The following is a 12,558-nucleotide window of genomic DNA, read 5'->3' on the forward strand; positions in this document are numbered from 1 at the left end:
AGGAGGAAGAAGTAGGTCGGTGGAGCCACGAGGGTGGAGGGTGCGCCCAGGGGGTAGGCGCGCCCCCTGCCTCGTGGCCTCCTCGTTGGTTTCTTGACGTCCACTCCAAGTCCTATGGATCACGTTTGTTCCAAAAATAACTCTCCCGAAGGTTTGATTCCGTTTGGATTCTGTTTGATATTCCTTTTCTGCGAAACACTGAAATAGGAAAAAAAACAGCAATTTGCACTGGGCCTTCGGTTAGTAGGTTAGTCCTGAAAATAATATAAAAGTGTATAAATAAGCCCATTAACATCCAAAACAGACAATATAATAGCATGGAATAATCAAAAATTATAGATACGTTGGAGACGTATCAAGCATCCTCAAGCTTAATTCCTGCTCGTCCTTGAGTAGGTAAATGATAAAAACAGAATTTTTGATGTGGAATGCTACCTAGCATAATTCTCAATGTAATTTTCTTTATTGTGGCATGAATGTTCAGATCCGAAAGATTCAACACAAAATTTTAATATTGACATAAAAATAGTAATACTTCAAGCATACTGACAAAGCAATTATGTCTTCTCAAAATAACATGGCCAAAGAAAGTTATGCCTACAAAATCATATAGTCTTGCTATGCTCCATCTTCACCACACAAAATATTTAGATCATGCACAACCCCGATGACAAGCCAAGCAATTGTTTCATACTTTTGATGTTCTCAAACTTTTTCAATCTTCACGCAATACATGAGCGTGAGCCATGGACATAGCACTATAGGTGGAATGGAATGGTGGTTGTGGAGAAGACAAAAAGGAGAAGATAGTCTCACATCAACTAGGCGTATCAACGGGCTATGGAGATGCCCGTCAAGTGATATCAATGTGAGTGAGTAGGGATTTCCATGCAACGGATGCACTAGAGCTATAAGTGTATGAAAGCTCAAAAAGAAACTAAGTGGGTGTGCATCCAACTAGCTTGCTCACGAAGACCTAGGGCATTTTGAGGAAGCCCATCATTGGAATATACAAGCCAAGTTCTTTAATGTAAAATTCCCACTAGTATACGACAGTGATAACATAGGAGACTCTCTATCATGAAGATCATGGTGCAACTTTGAAGCACAAGTATGGTAAAAGGATAGTAACATTGTCCCTTCTCTCTTTTTCTCTCATTTTTCATTTTTTTTATTTGGGTCTTTCCTCTTTTTTTATGGCCTCTTTTTTTTCTTTTTTTCGTCTGGAGTCTCATCCCGACTTGTGGGGGAATCATAGTCTCCATCATCCTTTCCTCACATGGGACAATGCTCTAATAATGATGATCATCACACTTTATTTACTTACAACTCAATTCTTAGAACAAAATATGGCTCTATGTGAATGCCTCCGGCGGTGTACCGGGATGTGCAATGACTCATGAGTGACATGTATGAAAGAATTATGAATGGTGGCTTTGCCACAAATACTATGTCAACTACATGATCATGCGAAGCAATATGACAATGATGAAGCGTGTCATAACAAATGGAACAGTGGAAATTTGCATGGCAATATATCTCGGAATGGCTATAGTAATGCCATAGTAGGTAGGTATGGTGGCTGTTTTGAGGAAGGTATATGGTGGGTTTATGGTACCGGCGAAAGTTGTGCGGTACTAGAGAGGCTAGCAATGGTGGAAGGGTGAGAGTGCATATAACCCATGGACTCAACATTAGTCATAAAAAACTCACATACTTATTGAAAAAATTTATTAGTTATTGAAACAAAGTACTACGGGCATGCTCCTAGGGGGATAGATTGGTAGGAAAAGACCATCGCTCGTCCCCGACCGCCACTCATAAGGAAGACAATCAATAAATAAATCATGCTCCGACTTCATCACATAACGGTTCACCATACGTGCATGCTACGGGAATCACAAACTTTAGAACAAGTATTTCTAAAATTCACAACTACTCAACTAGCATGATTCTAATATCACCATCTTCATATCTCAAAACAATCATCAAGTATCAAACTTCTCATAGTATTCAATGCACTTTTTATGATAGTTTTTACTATACCCTTCTTGGATGCCTATCATATTAGGACTAATTTTATAACCAAAGCAAATTGCCATGCTGTTCTAAAGGACTCTCAAAATAATATAAGTGAAGCATGAGAGATCAATAATTTATATAAAATAAAACCACCATGGTGCTCTAAAGGAAATATAAATGAAGCACTAGAGCAAAATTATCTAGCTCAAAAGATATAAGTGAAGCACATAGAGTATTCTAATAAATTCCAATTCATGTGTGTGTCTCCCAAAAGGCGTGTACAGTAAGGATGGTTGTGGTAAACTAAAAATCAAAGACTCAAATCATACAAGATGCTCCAAGCAAAACACATATCATGTGGTGAATAAAAATATAGCCTCAAGTAAAGTTACCGATAGAAGAAGACGAAAGAGGCGATGCCTTCCGGGGCATCCCCAAGATTAGGATTTTGGTTGTCCTTGAATTTTACCTTGGGGTGCCTTGGGCATCCCCAAGCTTAGGCTCTTTCCACTCCTTATTCCATAATACATCAAATCTTTACCCAAAACTTGAAAACTTCACAACACAAAACTTAAACAGAAAATTTCATGAGCTCCGTTAGTATAAGAAAACAAACCACCACTTAAGGTACTGTAATGAACTCATTCTTTATTTATTTTTGTGTTAAACCTACTGTATTCCAACTTCTCTATGGTTCATAACCTCCGATACTAGCCATAGATTCATCAAAATAAGCAAACAACACGCGAAAAACAAAATCTGTCAAAAACAGAACAGTATGTAGTAATCTGTAGGTTTAGAATACTTATGTAACCCCAAAAATTCTGAAATAAATTTCTGGACGTGAGGAATTTATCTATTAATCATCTGCAAAAAGAATCAACCTAATCGCACTCTCCAGTAAAAAATGGCAGCAAATCTCGTGAGCGCTAAAGTTTCTGTTTTTTACAGCAAGATCGCAAAGACTTTCCCCAAGTCTTCCCAAAGGTTCTACTTGGCACAAACACTAATTTAAAAGCATAAAACCACATCTAAACAGAGGCTAGATGAATTATCACTAGAGATACTAAGATCCCTGGAAATAGTGAGCCGTGAGCGATCCAGGCTTTGGCCTCATGGTGGACCCCACTGGTCAGTGGGAGTAGGCGTTGGTTTAAAAAAAAATTTAAGGGTGCAAGCTGGATCAGAAGTGTGTTTTGCGGTACAAGATTTGTTACTATGTATTTCATTTTGAGTCTAAAGGTGAAGCCACCAAGATCCAAGCACAAGTTGGTTGGCTCAAATCGTTGCCTTCAAACCTAACTCGCACATGTACATAACCACACACACACATCTGGCATTCGCCCAAGTGTCGCAGCTTGTGTCTTGTCGGTGCCGACTACCACCCAGTATAAGGTGGTTTTTGCATTTATGGCCCCACATGTCAGAAAGTGGATCGATTTTGGGCTATGGTTGGATTTCTATTCACACACTGACGTGGCACTACTATATTGATGGATAAACAAAATTTTAAATTCATGAATATTTTAAAATTTATGAACAGTTTTGTATTTCGGGGAACTTCTTTTGCAATCCGAGAACATTTTCCGGATTCATGAATATTTTTTAATTCAAGATTGTATAGCGAGGAACATTTCCTGAAATTCAAAACATTTTCTAAATTTAAAAACGTTTTAAGAATTCCCGAGTCATTTTTTTCAAATTCGTAAACATATTTAAATTAATGATCATTTTCAAAATTTGTGAATATTTTTTATTTTTGAAACATTTGGAATATCTTGACTACATTTTTTGCTTTTTCTTCTCTTTGTTTTTTCCTATGCTTCTTTGGGTGGGTTGAGGCCTAATAGGGGGACTAGTAGCCAACTGAAGCGAACATCCTGGTCGTCCTTCAAAGCGTTGCATGTTGAATAGTACCTCCTGTGCATGCGGGTTATTTAGCTATCGGTGGAGGGATAAACCAGTTTTCTGCTTTGTGCGTTTGTGAGGGGGTGGTGCCAGCTTGTTGGTTCTACGGTGAGCGACTGGGTCGCTGCTTTCTCCGTCTTCCCCGTTGGGCTCTTCGGGCGGTGGATTCATGGTGAAAGATCGACATTGTGCTAACGCTGGGAAAGCTAGAACAGAAAGATCAAACATCGAAGAGCCAACACAACATGGGCACATGTCGGAGAGCCATTGTAGATAGGCCTCATGGCACTAAACCTAACCTCATTACCTCAAGTTTGGGAGGCAACTAAGTTGCAAGATTAGAGTCCTTTTGGGGATGAAAACCAGTGTAACGGGAGTGATTCTAAGAGCAGAGGCACGAGTGAACTGGGGTGCATGGGGTGTGCGACGTACATGGGTCTAGGGCTATGCCTGCACGTGCGCAAAGTAGGGAAGTTAGAGAAAAGAGAGGTCTATTTCTGTGTAAATGGTTCGATAATAAATTAATTTTATGTAGAATGAAAACTGGCAATATACCAAGACACAAACAACTAGCGATCAAAACATCAATCTGAACACCATAAACCAAGTAAACCAGAATCATGCTCAAATCAGTTGAGTTTGGTTCTCCATTTTTCGGTGTCAAAGTGCTCATCTTTAACCATAATAGCCACAAAAAATTAACTCACGACCGAAAAACGGCGCGGCAAAGCGCGCGTCACCATCTAGTTTATTACTAAACAGAACCAAAAAGCAAGGAACAAAAATAAAATTGGGTTGCCTCCCAACAAGCGCTATCGTTTAACGCCCCTAGCTAGGCATAAAAGCAAGAATAGATCTAAGTATTATCATCTTTGGTATGCAATCCATAGGTAGCTCTCATAATAGATTCATAAGGTAATTTAATTTTCTTTCTAGGAAAGTGTTCCATGCCTTTCCTTAATGGAAATCGGAATCTAATATTCCCTTCCTTCATATCAATAATTGCACCAATCGTTCTAAGGAAAGGTCTACCAAGAATAATAGGACATGTAGGATTGCAATCTATATCAAGAAGAATGAAATCTATGGGCACATAACTCCTATTTGCAACAATAAGAACATCATTAATCCTTCCCATAGGTTTCTTAATAGTGGAATCCGCAAGATGTAAATTTAAACAACAATCATCAAATTCATGGAAACCTAACACATCACACAAAGTTTTTGGAATCGTGGAAACGCTAGCACCCAAATCACACAAGGCATAGCATTCATGATCTTTAATCATAATTTTAATAGTAGGTTCCCACTCATCATAAAGTTTTCTAGGGATAGAAACTTCCAATTCAGGCTTTTCTTCATAAGATTGCATTAAAGCATCAACGATATGTTTAGTAAAAGCTTTATTTCGATTATAAGCATGCGGAGAATTTAGCACGGATTGCAACAAGGAAATATGATCTATTAAAGAACAATTATCATAATTAAATTTCTTGAAATCCAAAATAGTGGGTTCATTGCTATGTAAAGTTTTGACCTCATCAATCCCACCTTTACAAATTTTTGCATCAAGATCTAAAAACTCCGAATCATTGGGATGCCTTTTAATTAAAGTTAACTCATCTCCAGTCCCATCATTATCAAGATTCATATTGAAAAACAAAGATTTAATAGGAGACACATCAATCACTTTTAGATCTTCATCCTTATTATCATCAAAACTAGAAGAACACGATTTTATGAAGCAATCTTTTTAGCACGCATCCTAGCGGTTCTTTCTTTGCACTCATTAATAGAAATTCTCATAGCTTTGAGAGACTCATTGATTTCATGCTTAGGTGGAATAGATCTAAGTTTCAAAGAATCAACATCAAGATAAATTCTATCCACGTTCCTAGCCAACTCATCAATTTTAGACAATTTTTCTTTAATCAAAGTATTGAAACTCTTTTGCGAACTAATAAATTATTTAATATTAGATTCAAAATCAGAGGGCATCTTATTATATTTCCATAAGAATTATTGTAGGAATTACCATAATTATTAGAGGAATTACTAGGAAACGGCCTAGGATTAAAATTACCTCTATACGCGTTATTACCAAAATTGTTCCTACCAACAAAATTCACATCCATAGATTCATTATTATTCTCAATCAAAGTAGACAAAGGCATATCATTAGGATCAGAAGAAACACTCTTATTAGCAAACAATTTCATAAGTTCATCCATCTTTCCACTCAAAATATTAATTTCTTCTATAGCATGAACCTTTTTACTAGTAGATCTTTTAGTGTGCCATTGAGAATAATTAACCATAATATTATCTAGGAGTTTGGTAGCTTATCCTAAAGTGATTTTCATAAAAGTGCCTCCCGCGGCCGAATCTAAAAAATTTCTAAAAGCAAAATTCAATCCGGCATAGAAATTTTGTATAATCATCCAAAGATTTAAACCATGTGTAGGGCAATTACGTATCATTAATTTCATCCTCTCCCGAGCTTGTGCAACATGTTCATGATCAAGTTGCTTAAAATTCATAATATCGTTTCTAAGAGAGATGGTCTTAGCGGGAGGAAAATACTTAGAGATAAAAGCATCTTTGCACTTATTCCATGAATCAATACTATTTTTAGGCAAAGATGAAAACCAAGTTTTAGCACGATCTCTAAGCGAAAACGGAAATAGCTTCAATTTAACAATATCATTATGCACATCTTTCTTCTTTTGCACATCACACAAATCAACAAAGGTGTTCAGATGGGTAGCGGCATCTTCACTAGGAAGGCCGGAAAACGGATCTTTCGTGACAAGATTCAGCAAAGCGGCATTAATTTCACAAGATTCAGCATCGGTAGGAGGAGCAATCGGAGTGCTAATAAAAACATTATTGTTGGTATTGGAAAAATCACACAATTTAGTATTATATTGAGCTATCGTGACAAACAATTTAACACACAAGCACACAAGAAGCAAGCGAAAAGAGGTGAACTAGAAAAGAGAAGGGGAACGGAAAAAGAGGGCAAATAAAATGGTAAGGGTGAAGTAGGGGAGAGGAAAACGAGAGGCAAATGGCAAATAATGTAATGCGAGGGATAAGAGTTTGTGATGGGTACTTGGTATGTCTTGACTTGTGCGTAGATCTCCCCGGCAACGGCGCTAGAAATCCTTCTTGCTACCTCTTGAGCACAGCGTTGGTTTTCCCTTGAAGAGGAAAGGGTGATGCAGCAAAGTAGCGTAAGTATTTTCCTCAGTTTTTGAGAACCAAGGTATCAATCCAGTACGAGACTATACGCAAGTCTCTCGTACCTGCACAAACAAATAAGAACCTCGCAACCAACGCGATAAAGGGGTTGTCAAGCCCTTCACGGTCAGTTACAAGAATGAGATCTGATAGAGATAATAATAATAAGATAAATATTTTTGGTATTTTTATGATATAGATTGAAATTAAAGATTGCAAAGTAAAATAGATTGAAAACTTATATGATGGAAAATAGACCCGGGGCCATAGGTTTCACTAGTGGCTTCTCTCAAGATAGCATAAGTATAACGGTGGGTGAACAAATTACTGTCGGGCAATTGATAGAAAATTGCATAATTATGAGAATATCTAGGCATGATCATGTATATAGGCATCACGTCCGCGACAAGTAGACCGAAACGATTCTGCATCTACTACTATTACTCCACACATCGACCGCTATCCAACATGCATCTAGAGTATTAAGTTCATAAGAACAGAGTAATGCATTAGGCAAGATGACATGATGTAGAGGGATAAACTCAAGCAATATGATATAAACCCCATCTTTTTATCCTCGATGGCAACAATACAATACGTGCCTTGCTGCCCTGTTATCACTGGGAAAGGACACCACAAGATTGAACCCAAAGCTAAGCACTTCTCCCATTGCAAGAAAGATCAATCTAGTAGGCCAAACCAAACTGATAATTCGAAGAGACTTGCAAAGATAACCAATCATACATAAAAGATTTCAGAGAAGAATCAAATATTGTTCATAGATAAACTTGATCATAAACCCACAATTCATCGGATCTCGACAAACACACCGCAAAAACAGTTACATCAAATAGATCTCCAAGAAGATCGAGGAGAACATTGTATTGAGATCCAAAGAGAGAGAAGAAGCCATCTAGATAATAACTATGGACCCGAAGGTCTGAAGTAAACTACTCACACATCATCGGAGAGGCCATGGTGTTGATGTAGAAGCCCTCCGTGATTGATTCCCCCTCCAGCGGAGCTCCGAAAAAGGCCCCAAGATGGGATCTCTTGGGTACAGAAGGTTGCGGCGGTGGAAATAGGGTTTCGTGGTGCTCCTGGATGTTTTCGGGGTATATGGATATATATAGGAGGAAGAAGTAGGTCGGTGGAGCCACGAGGGTGGAGGGCGCGCCCAGGGGGTAGGCGCGCCCCCTGCCTCGTGGCCTCTCCTCTGGATCACGTTTGTTCCAAAAATAACTCTCCCGAAGGTTTGATTCCATTTGGATTTCGTTTGATATTCCTTTTCTGCGAAACACTGAAATAGGCAAAAAAACAGCAATTTGCACTGGGCCTTGGATTAGTAGGTTAGTCCCAAAAATAATATAAAAGTGTATAAATAAGCCCATTAACATCCAAAACAGATAATATAATAGCATGGAACAATCAAAAATTATAGATACTTTGGAGACGTATCAAGTCTGCTCGTTGTGCTTCCTCCTCCATGGCCACCCCCCCTAGGTGGGGAGAGGTTCTCCCTCTAGTCCTTGGCCCCCTCCGGCTTCCTCCTCCATGGCCTCCGATGATGATGGCCCCCTCCAGCAGGGTGCCGGAGAGGGCCTAGATTGATTTTTCAGGGCTACAGAGGCTTGCGGCGGCGAAACTTTTGATCTAGGTTCCTTTCTTGTGGTTTTGGTATTTACGAGGGGATCCACGAGGCAGCGGCAAGACAGGAGCACCCTCCCGAGGGGGTAGGGCGCGCCCCCTACCTTGCCGTCACCTCGGGACTCTTCTGGCCCAACTCCGATGCCTCGGGGGTAGTCCTGGCCATCTCAGGCCCGGCCCTGTCGGCCCACCCAGGCCCGGCCCTAAAATCCAGGGCCTAGGCCCGATGGGCTTGTCCATGGGCCGGGCTTGGGCCTGAGTTTTGAGCCCATCAATAGGGCCTGGACGGGCTTGGGCTTGACATATTGGCATTTTAAGGAAGAGGCCCGGCCCACGGCCCTAAGCCCAAAGGCTTTTCAGGGCTTTTACGAGATGGGCCGGGCTTGGGCTTAAAAAGTAGGCCCGGTGGTAGGGCCTGGGAGGGCCTGGGCCTCAGTTTTCTGCCATGGGCTTTTTTAGGCCCGGCCCATGGCCAGATATACTCGGGGGTCTCTTTTGGTCCATAAAAAATCACCGTAAATATTCAGCCCATTCCGAGAACTTTTATTTCTGCACAAAAAACGACACCACGGTAGTTCTGCTGAAAACAACGTCACTCCTGGTTAGTTCAATCAAATCATATAAAATTATTGTAAACATTGCATGAATACTTCATAAATTATAGATACGTTGGAGACGTATCACGCCCCCTGAGCTTGTTGCTTCCTCGTGACTCCTCAGGTCTTCTCCCGAACCTTCGTGGGTCCCTTCTGGTTCAGAAAAAATTAATCCAAAGTTTTTTCTCCATTTGGACTCTGTTTGATACTGATTTTCTGAAAAGCCAAAAACAAGCAAAAAAACAGCAACTGACACTGGCACTAGGTTAATAGGTTAGTCCCAAAAAATGATATAAAGTCGCATATAATTACATATAAAACATCCAAGATTGATACTATAATAGCATGGAACAATAAAAAATTATAGATACATTGGAGACGTATCAGCATTCCACGAGTAGTAAGAATAGTTCACCGGCATAAAAGGCGGCTGGGTGGCCCGCCGAGCCCGGCAAATACAAGCGACGCAGCTCGCTGCTTCACCTCCCTCGGCTAGCCTGATGGAGCAAGTTGCCGCCCCAAGCCGACGTGTGGTTCAGCTACTCGCCGCTCCAAGCTAGTTCGTGAAGGAGTGGTGAGTTGCTCCAGGCCGGCACGGCAAGGAACATGGCAGCACGGGCATCATCGCTACCGTCGACGCCGCTGCATCGTATCGCGCCTCCAATGCCTACGACCGCGCCATTTGCTGTCGACGCGCTCGTAGCCGCACCATGCAGGCAGAGAAAGAAGCCGGCTTTGCGGATATCGACGAGGTGGCGGCCAGCATGTCCGTGTCCGTCCCCATCATCAAGGAGAAGTAGAACACAGGTGGCCGCGTCGCTTGGGTCCCATGAAGGCCACCGCCGAGGCACTGCCGGCGTACACAGCGGTGTCTTGCCCTCTCGCCAGTCACCGTTGTCCCCTTACCTAAGAACCAACCTTGGTCCGTGCAGCGTAGGGACCCTCCCCCTCCGGCTGAAGCATCAGGCGGCGATTCCACTCCGGTGAGCGGTGCGAAAGTGAGTCATCTTTTGCGCTGAAGCATATATCTCTGGGGCTCATCGCTGCCGCTCATGGGGACAGCGTTGGAGACCCGCCGCGGCCGGCAATAGATAGTCGAGGGTATCATGTCGTCAGAATGGATACCTGCCGGCGCCGGCCGTAGACTAGTCCGGTTTTGTCCGGTTTGTATGAAATTCGTCGTGTTTATATGAAATACAGCCCAGTTTGCATGAATTTCATCCGCTTTGTTGAAAAAGAGTTTGAAATATATGCAGTTGGATAGCGGCCTCCCGCATCCGTGTTCATGGACGGATGCGGGAAGAAATTTGCGGGTCACCGTTAGAGACGCCCTAAAGTTGCATAAACCGTGACATGACAATAAAATCTAGTAATAACGTTGCATAAACAAGGAAATGGCAATAAAATCTAGCTATTACACCACCAGACATGCAATACATACACAGAAAAACCAAAAAAAAAAACTGAGCATTACAGCACGGAAATGAACAAGAAAATACCATTATCAATCTCAGGGGCACAAATATTTCCTCAAAATAAATAAAGAATAATTCAGGTAGACGCATCGGCCACGACCTTGCTCTCTTCAACACTTTCAGTAGAATCAACAACAGTAACCTGAACTGAATCAGGATCCACACGTTTCTCTTCTTCCACCACCTGTGCATGTGTCTGGGGATCCTCTGCAGCCTCAGGCTCCAGGATTTTGGCCGTGTGATTTGGCTCGGTCGTCGCAACGGAGGGCTCAACTGCTAGCGGCTCCTCTGTCACTTCATTTTCATCAGCGGTAGCTGCTGCTGGTTCTTCAGCCTTCTTCTCTGGCTCAGCCTCAGGAGCTTCGTCGTCAGTCTCGTCGTTCTGTCAAAAGGAGCAGATTCAGTAGAGCTTCTTGACTCATCAAGTGCAAATCGCATAAAGATAAATTGCAACCTGAACTGAATCAGGATCCACACGTTTCTCTTCTTCCACCACCTGCGCGTCATGTGCATCCTCTGGCTCCAGGATTTCGGCCGTGTGATTTGGCTCGGTCGTCGCAGTGGAGGGCTCAACTGCTAGCTGCTCCTCTGTCGCTCCATTTTCATCAGCGGTAGCTGCTGCAGGTTCTTCAGCCTTCTTCTCTGCCTCCGGAGCCTCGACGTCACTCTCGTCGTTCTGTCAAAAGGAGCAGAATCAGTAGAGCTTCTCGACTCATGAAGTGCAAATCGCATAAAATTGCAGGATACACCATCCAGATAAAAGGGGATGTTAGAAATCCCCTGCTGCTATCCATGGAACTTGTTGACACCCTACCAAACCAAGTTTTATCATGTGACTAATGGACTAATGAAACATGACCGCAACTGCTAAATCAAAACCTGCTCTTCTGTCACTGTATTAAAGTAGCGAGTGAAGAGGAAATCAAAGCTGTGTACCTCTTTGAGCAGGTCGCTGAGAGACCTCCGGCGAATCCCGTCGGCGGCCGGTTCAGTTTCAGCCACAGCCACACCGGCGACGTTCTTCTCCGCGGCGTCCTCCAGAACCTCCGGCGCCTCACCTTCTACCTTGAGGTCAGCAGGCTTCGTCGCACACGCCCCCATCTCCACTGCAGCGCCGCCGCTAGAGCGAGGGTTTGACGGAGGCAAGAACCAGATAGCCAGGAACACACCCACACACACACGCAGCAGGAAGCGGTATTCGTTATATGCAGCGGCGGATGTGCTCCAGCTGACCAGCCGGTACCCGGTAGGTTAGGCACTCCGCTACCTGCCATTGAGGCCGGCCAAGACAGTTCTATATTCTATGCTGCAATGCAAGGAGACTCCGGTCAACGTCCTGCTGGGGCGCAGGACCCGGCAACTCCTGAATAACAAACTCGCTGCGTGGTGCTGTCATTGCGCATATCATATGCGGCTGCCCATCCCATCATCGATGTTAGTAGTACTACCTGCTGCCCATTGGACTTTGGGACGGCGGCGGCCGGTTGTGCTGCTGCCTGCCGGTGTGTTGGGCGTCCCAGGGCAGGCTCCGGAATTTCCTAACCACCGCAACTAGCGCCCACTAGGCGCGGTGCGGTGCGGTGCCCTTTCCCGTTCATGCTCATCACACTACGTCCGTCCGTGCATAATGATGCAGTGGCCCTTCTGGCAGAATGGCAATCATCCTA

At 42.8% G+C, this 12,558-nt stretch overlaps 1 protein-coding gene across 2 annotated transcripts; it reads right to left on the bottom strand.

The window, feature by feature from the left end:
- Positions 1–10,900: 10,900 nt before the first annotated feature.
- LOC125556084 (cytochrome c1-like) lies at positions 10,901–12,145 on the bottom strand. Of its 2 annotated transcripts, none has more exons than XM_048718880.1 (3): positions 11,828–12,145; positions 11,388–11,567; positions 10,901–11,273 (listed from the first exon to the last, which is right to left on the bottom strand). In XM_048718880.1, the coding sequence occupies exons 1-3, from the start codon at positions 11,990–11,992 to the stop codon at positions 10,968–10,970; spliced, it is 651 nt and encodes a 216-aa protein (XP_048574837.1). In that variant the 5' UTR covers positions 11,993–12,145; the 3' UTR covers positions 10,901–10,967. The 2 variants fall into 2 exon arrangements, with proteins under 2 accessions (XP_048574837.1, XP_048574836.1); XM_048718879.1 differs by having other exon boundaries at positions 11,346–11,567; positions 11,828–12,141.
- Positions 12,146–12,558: the final 413 nt, after the last annotated feature.

The sequence above is a fragment of the Triticum urartu genome, chromosome 5 (assembly GCF_003073215.2).
Source record: "Triticum urartu cultivar G1812 chromosome 5, Tu2.1, whole genome shotgun sequence".
Lineage (NCBI taxonomy): Eukaryota > Viridiplantae > Streptophyta > Magnoliopsida > Poales > Poaceae > Triticum > Triticum urartu.

Excerpts from the sequence above, each read along its gene's own strand:
- LOC125556084 (XM_048718879.1), bottom strand. The coding sequence starts at position 11,992 with ATGGGGGCGTGTGCGACGAAGCCTGCTGACCTCAAGGTAGAAGGTGAG. Across the intron at positions 11,568-11,827 it reads TCAGCGACCTGCTCAAAGAG|AACGACGAGAGTGACGTCGA; the intron begins GTACACAGCTTT and ends TCCTTTTGACAG. Across the intron at positions 11,274-11,345 it reads TGGATCCTGATTCAGTTCAG|AACGACGAGACTGACGACGA; the intron begins GTTGCAATTTAT and ends TCCTTTTGACAG.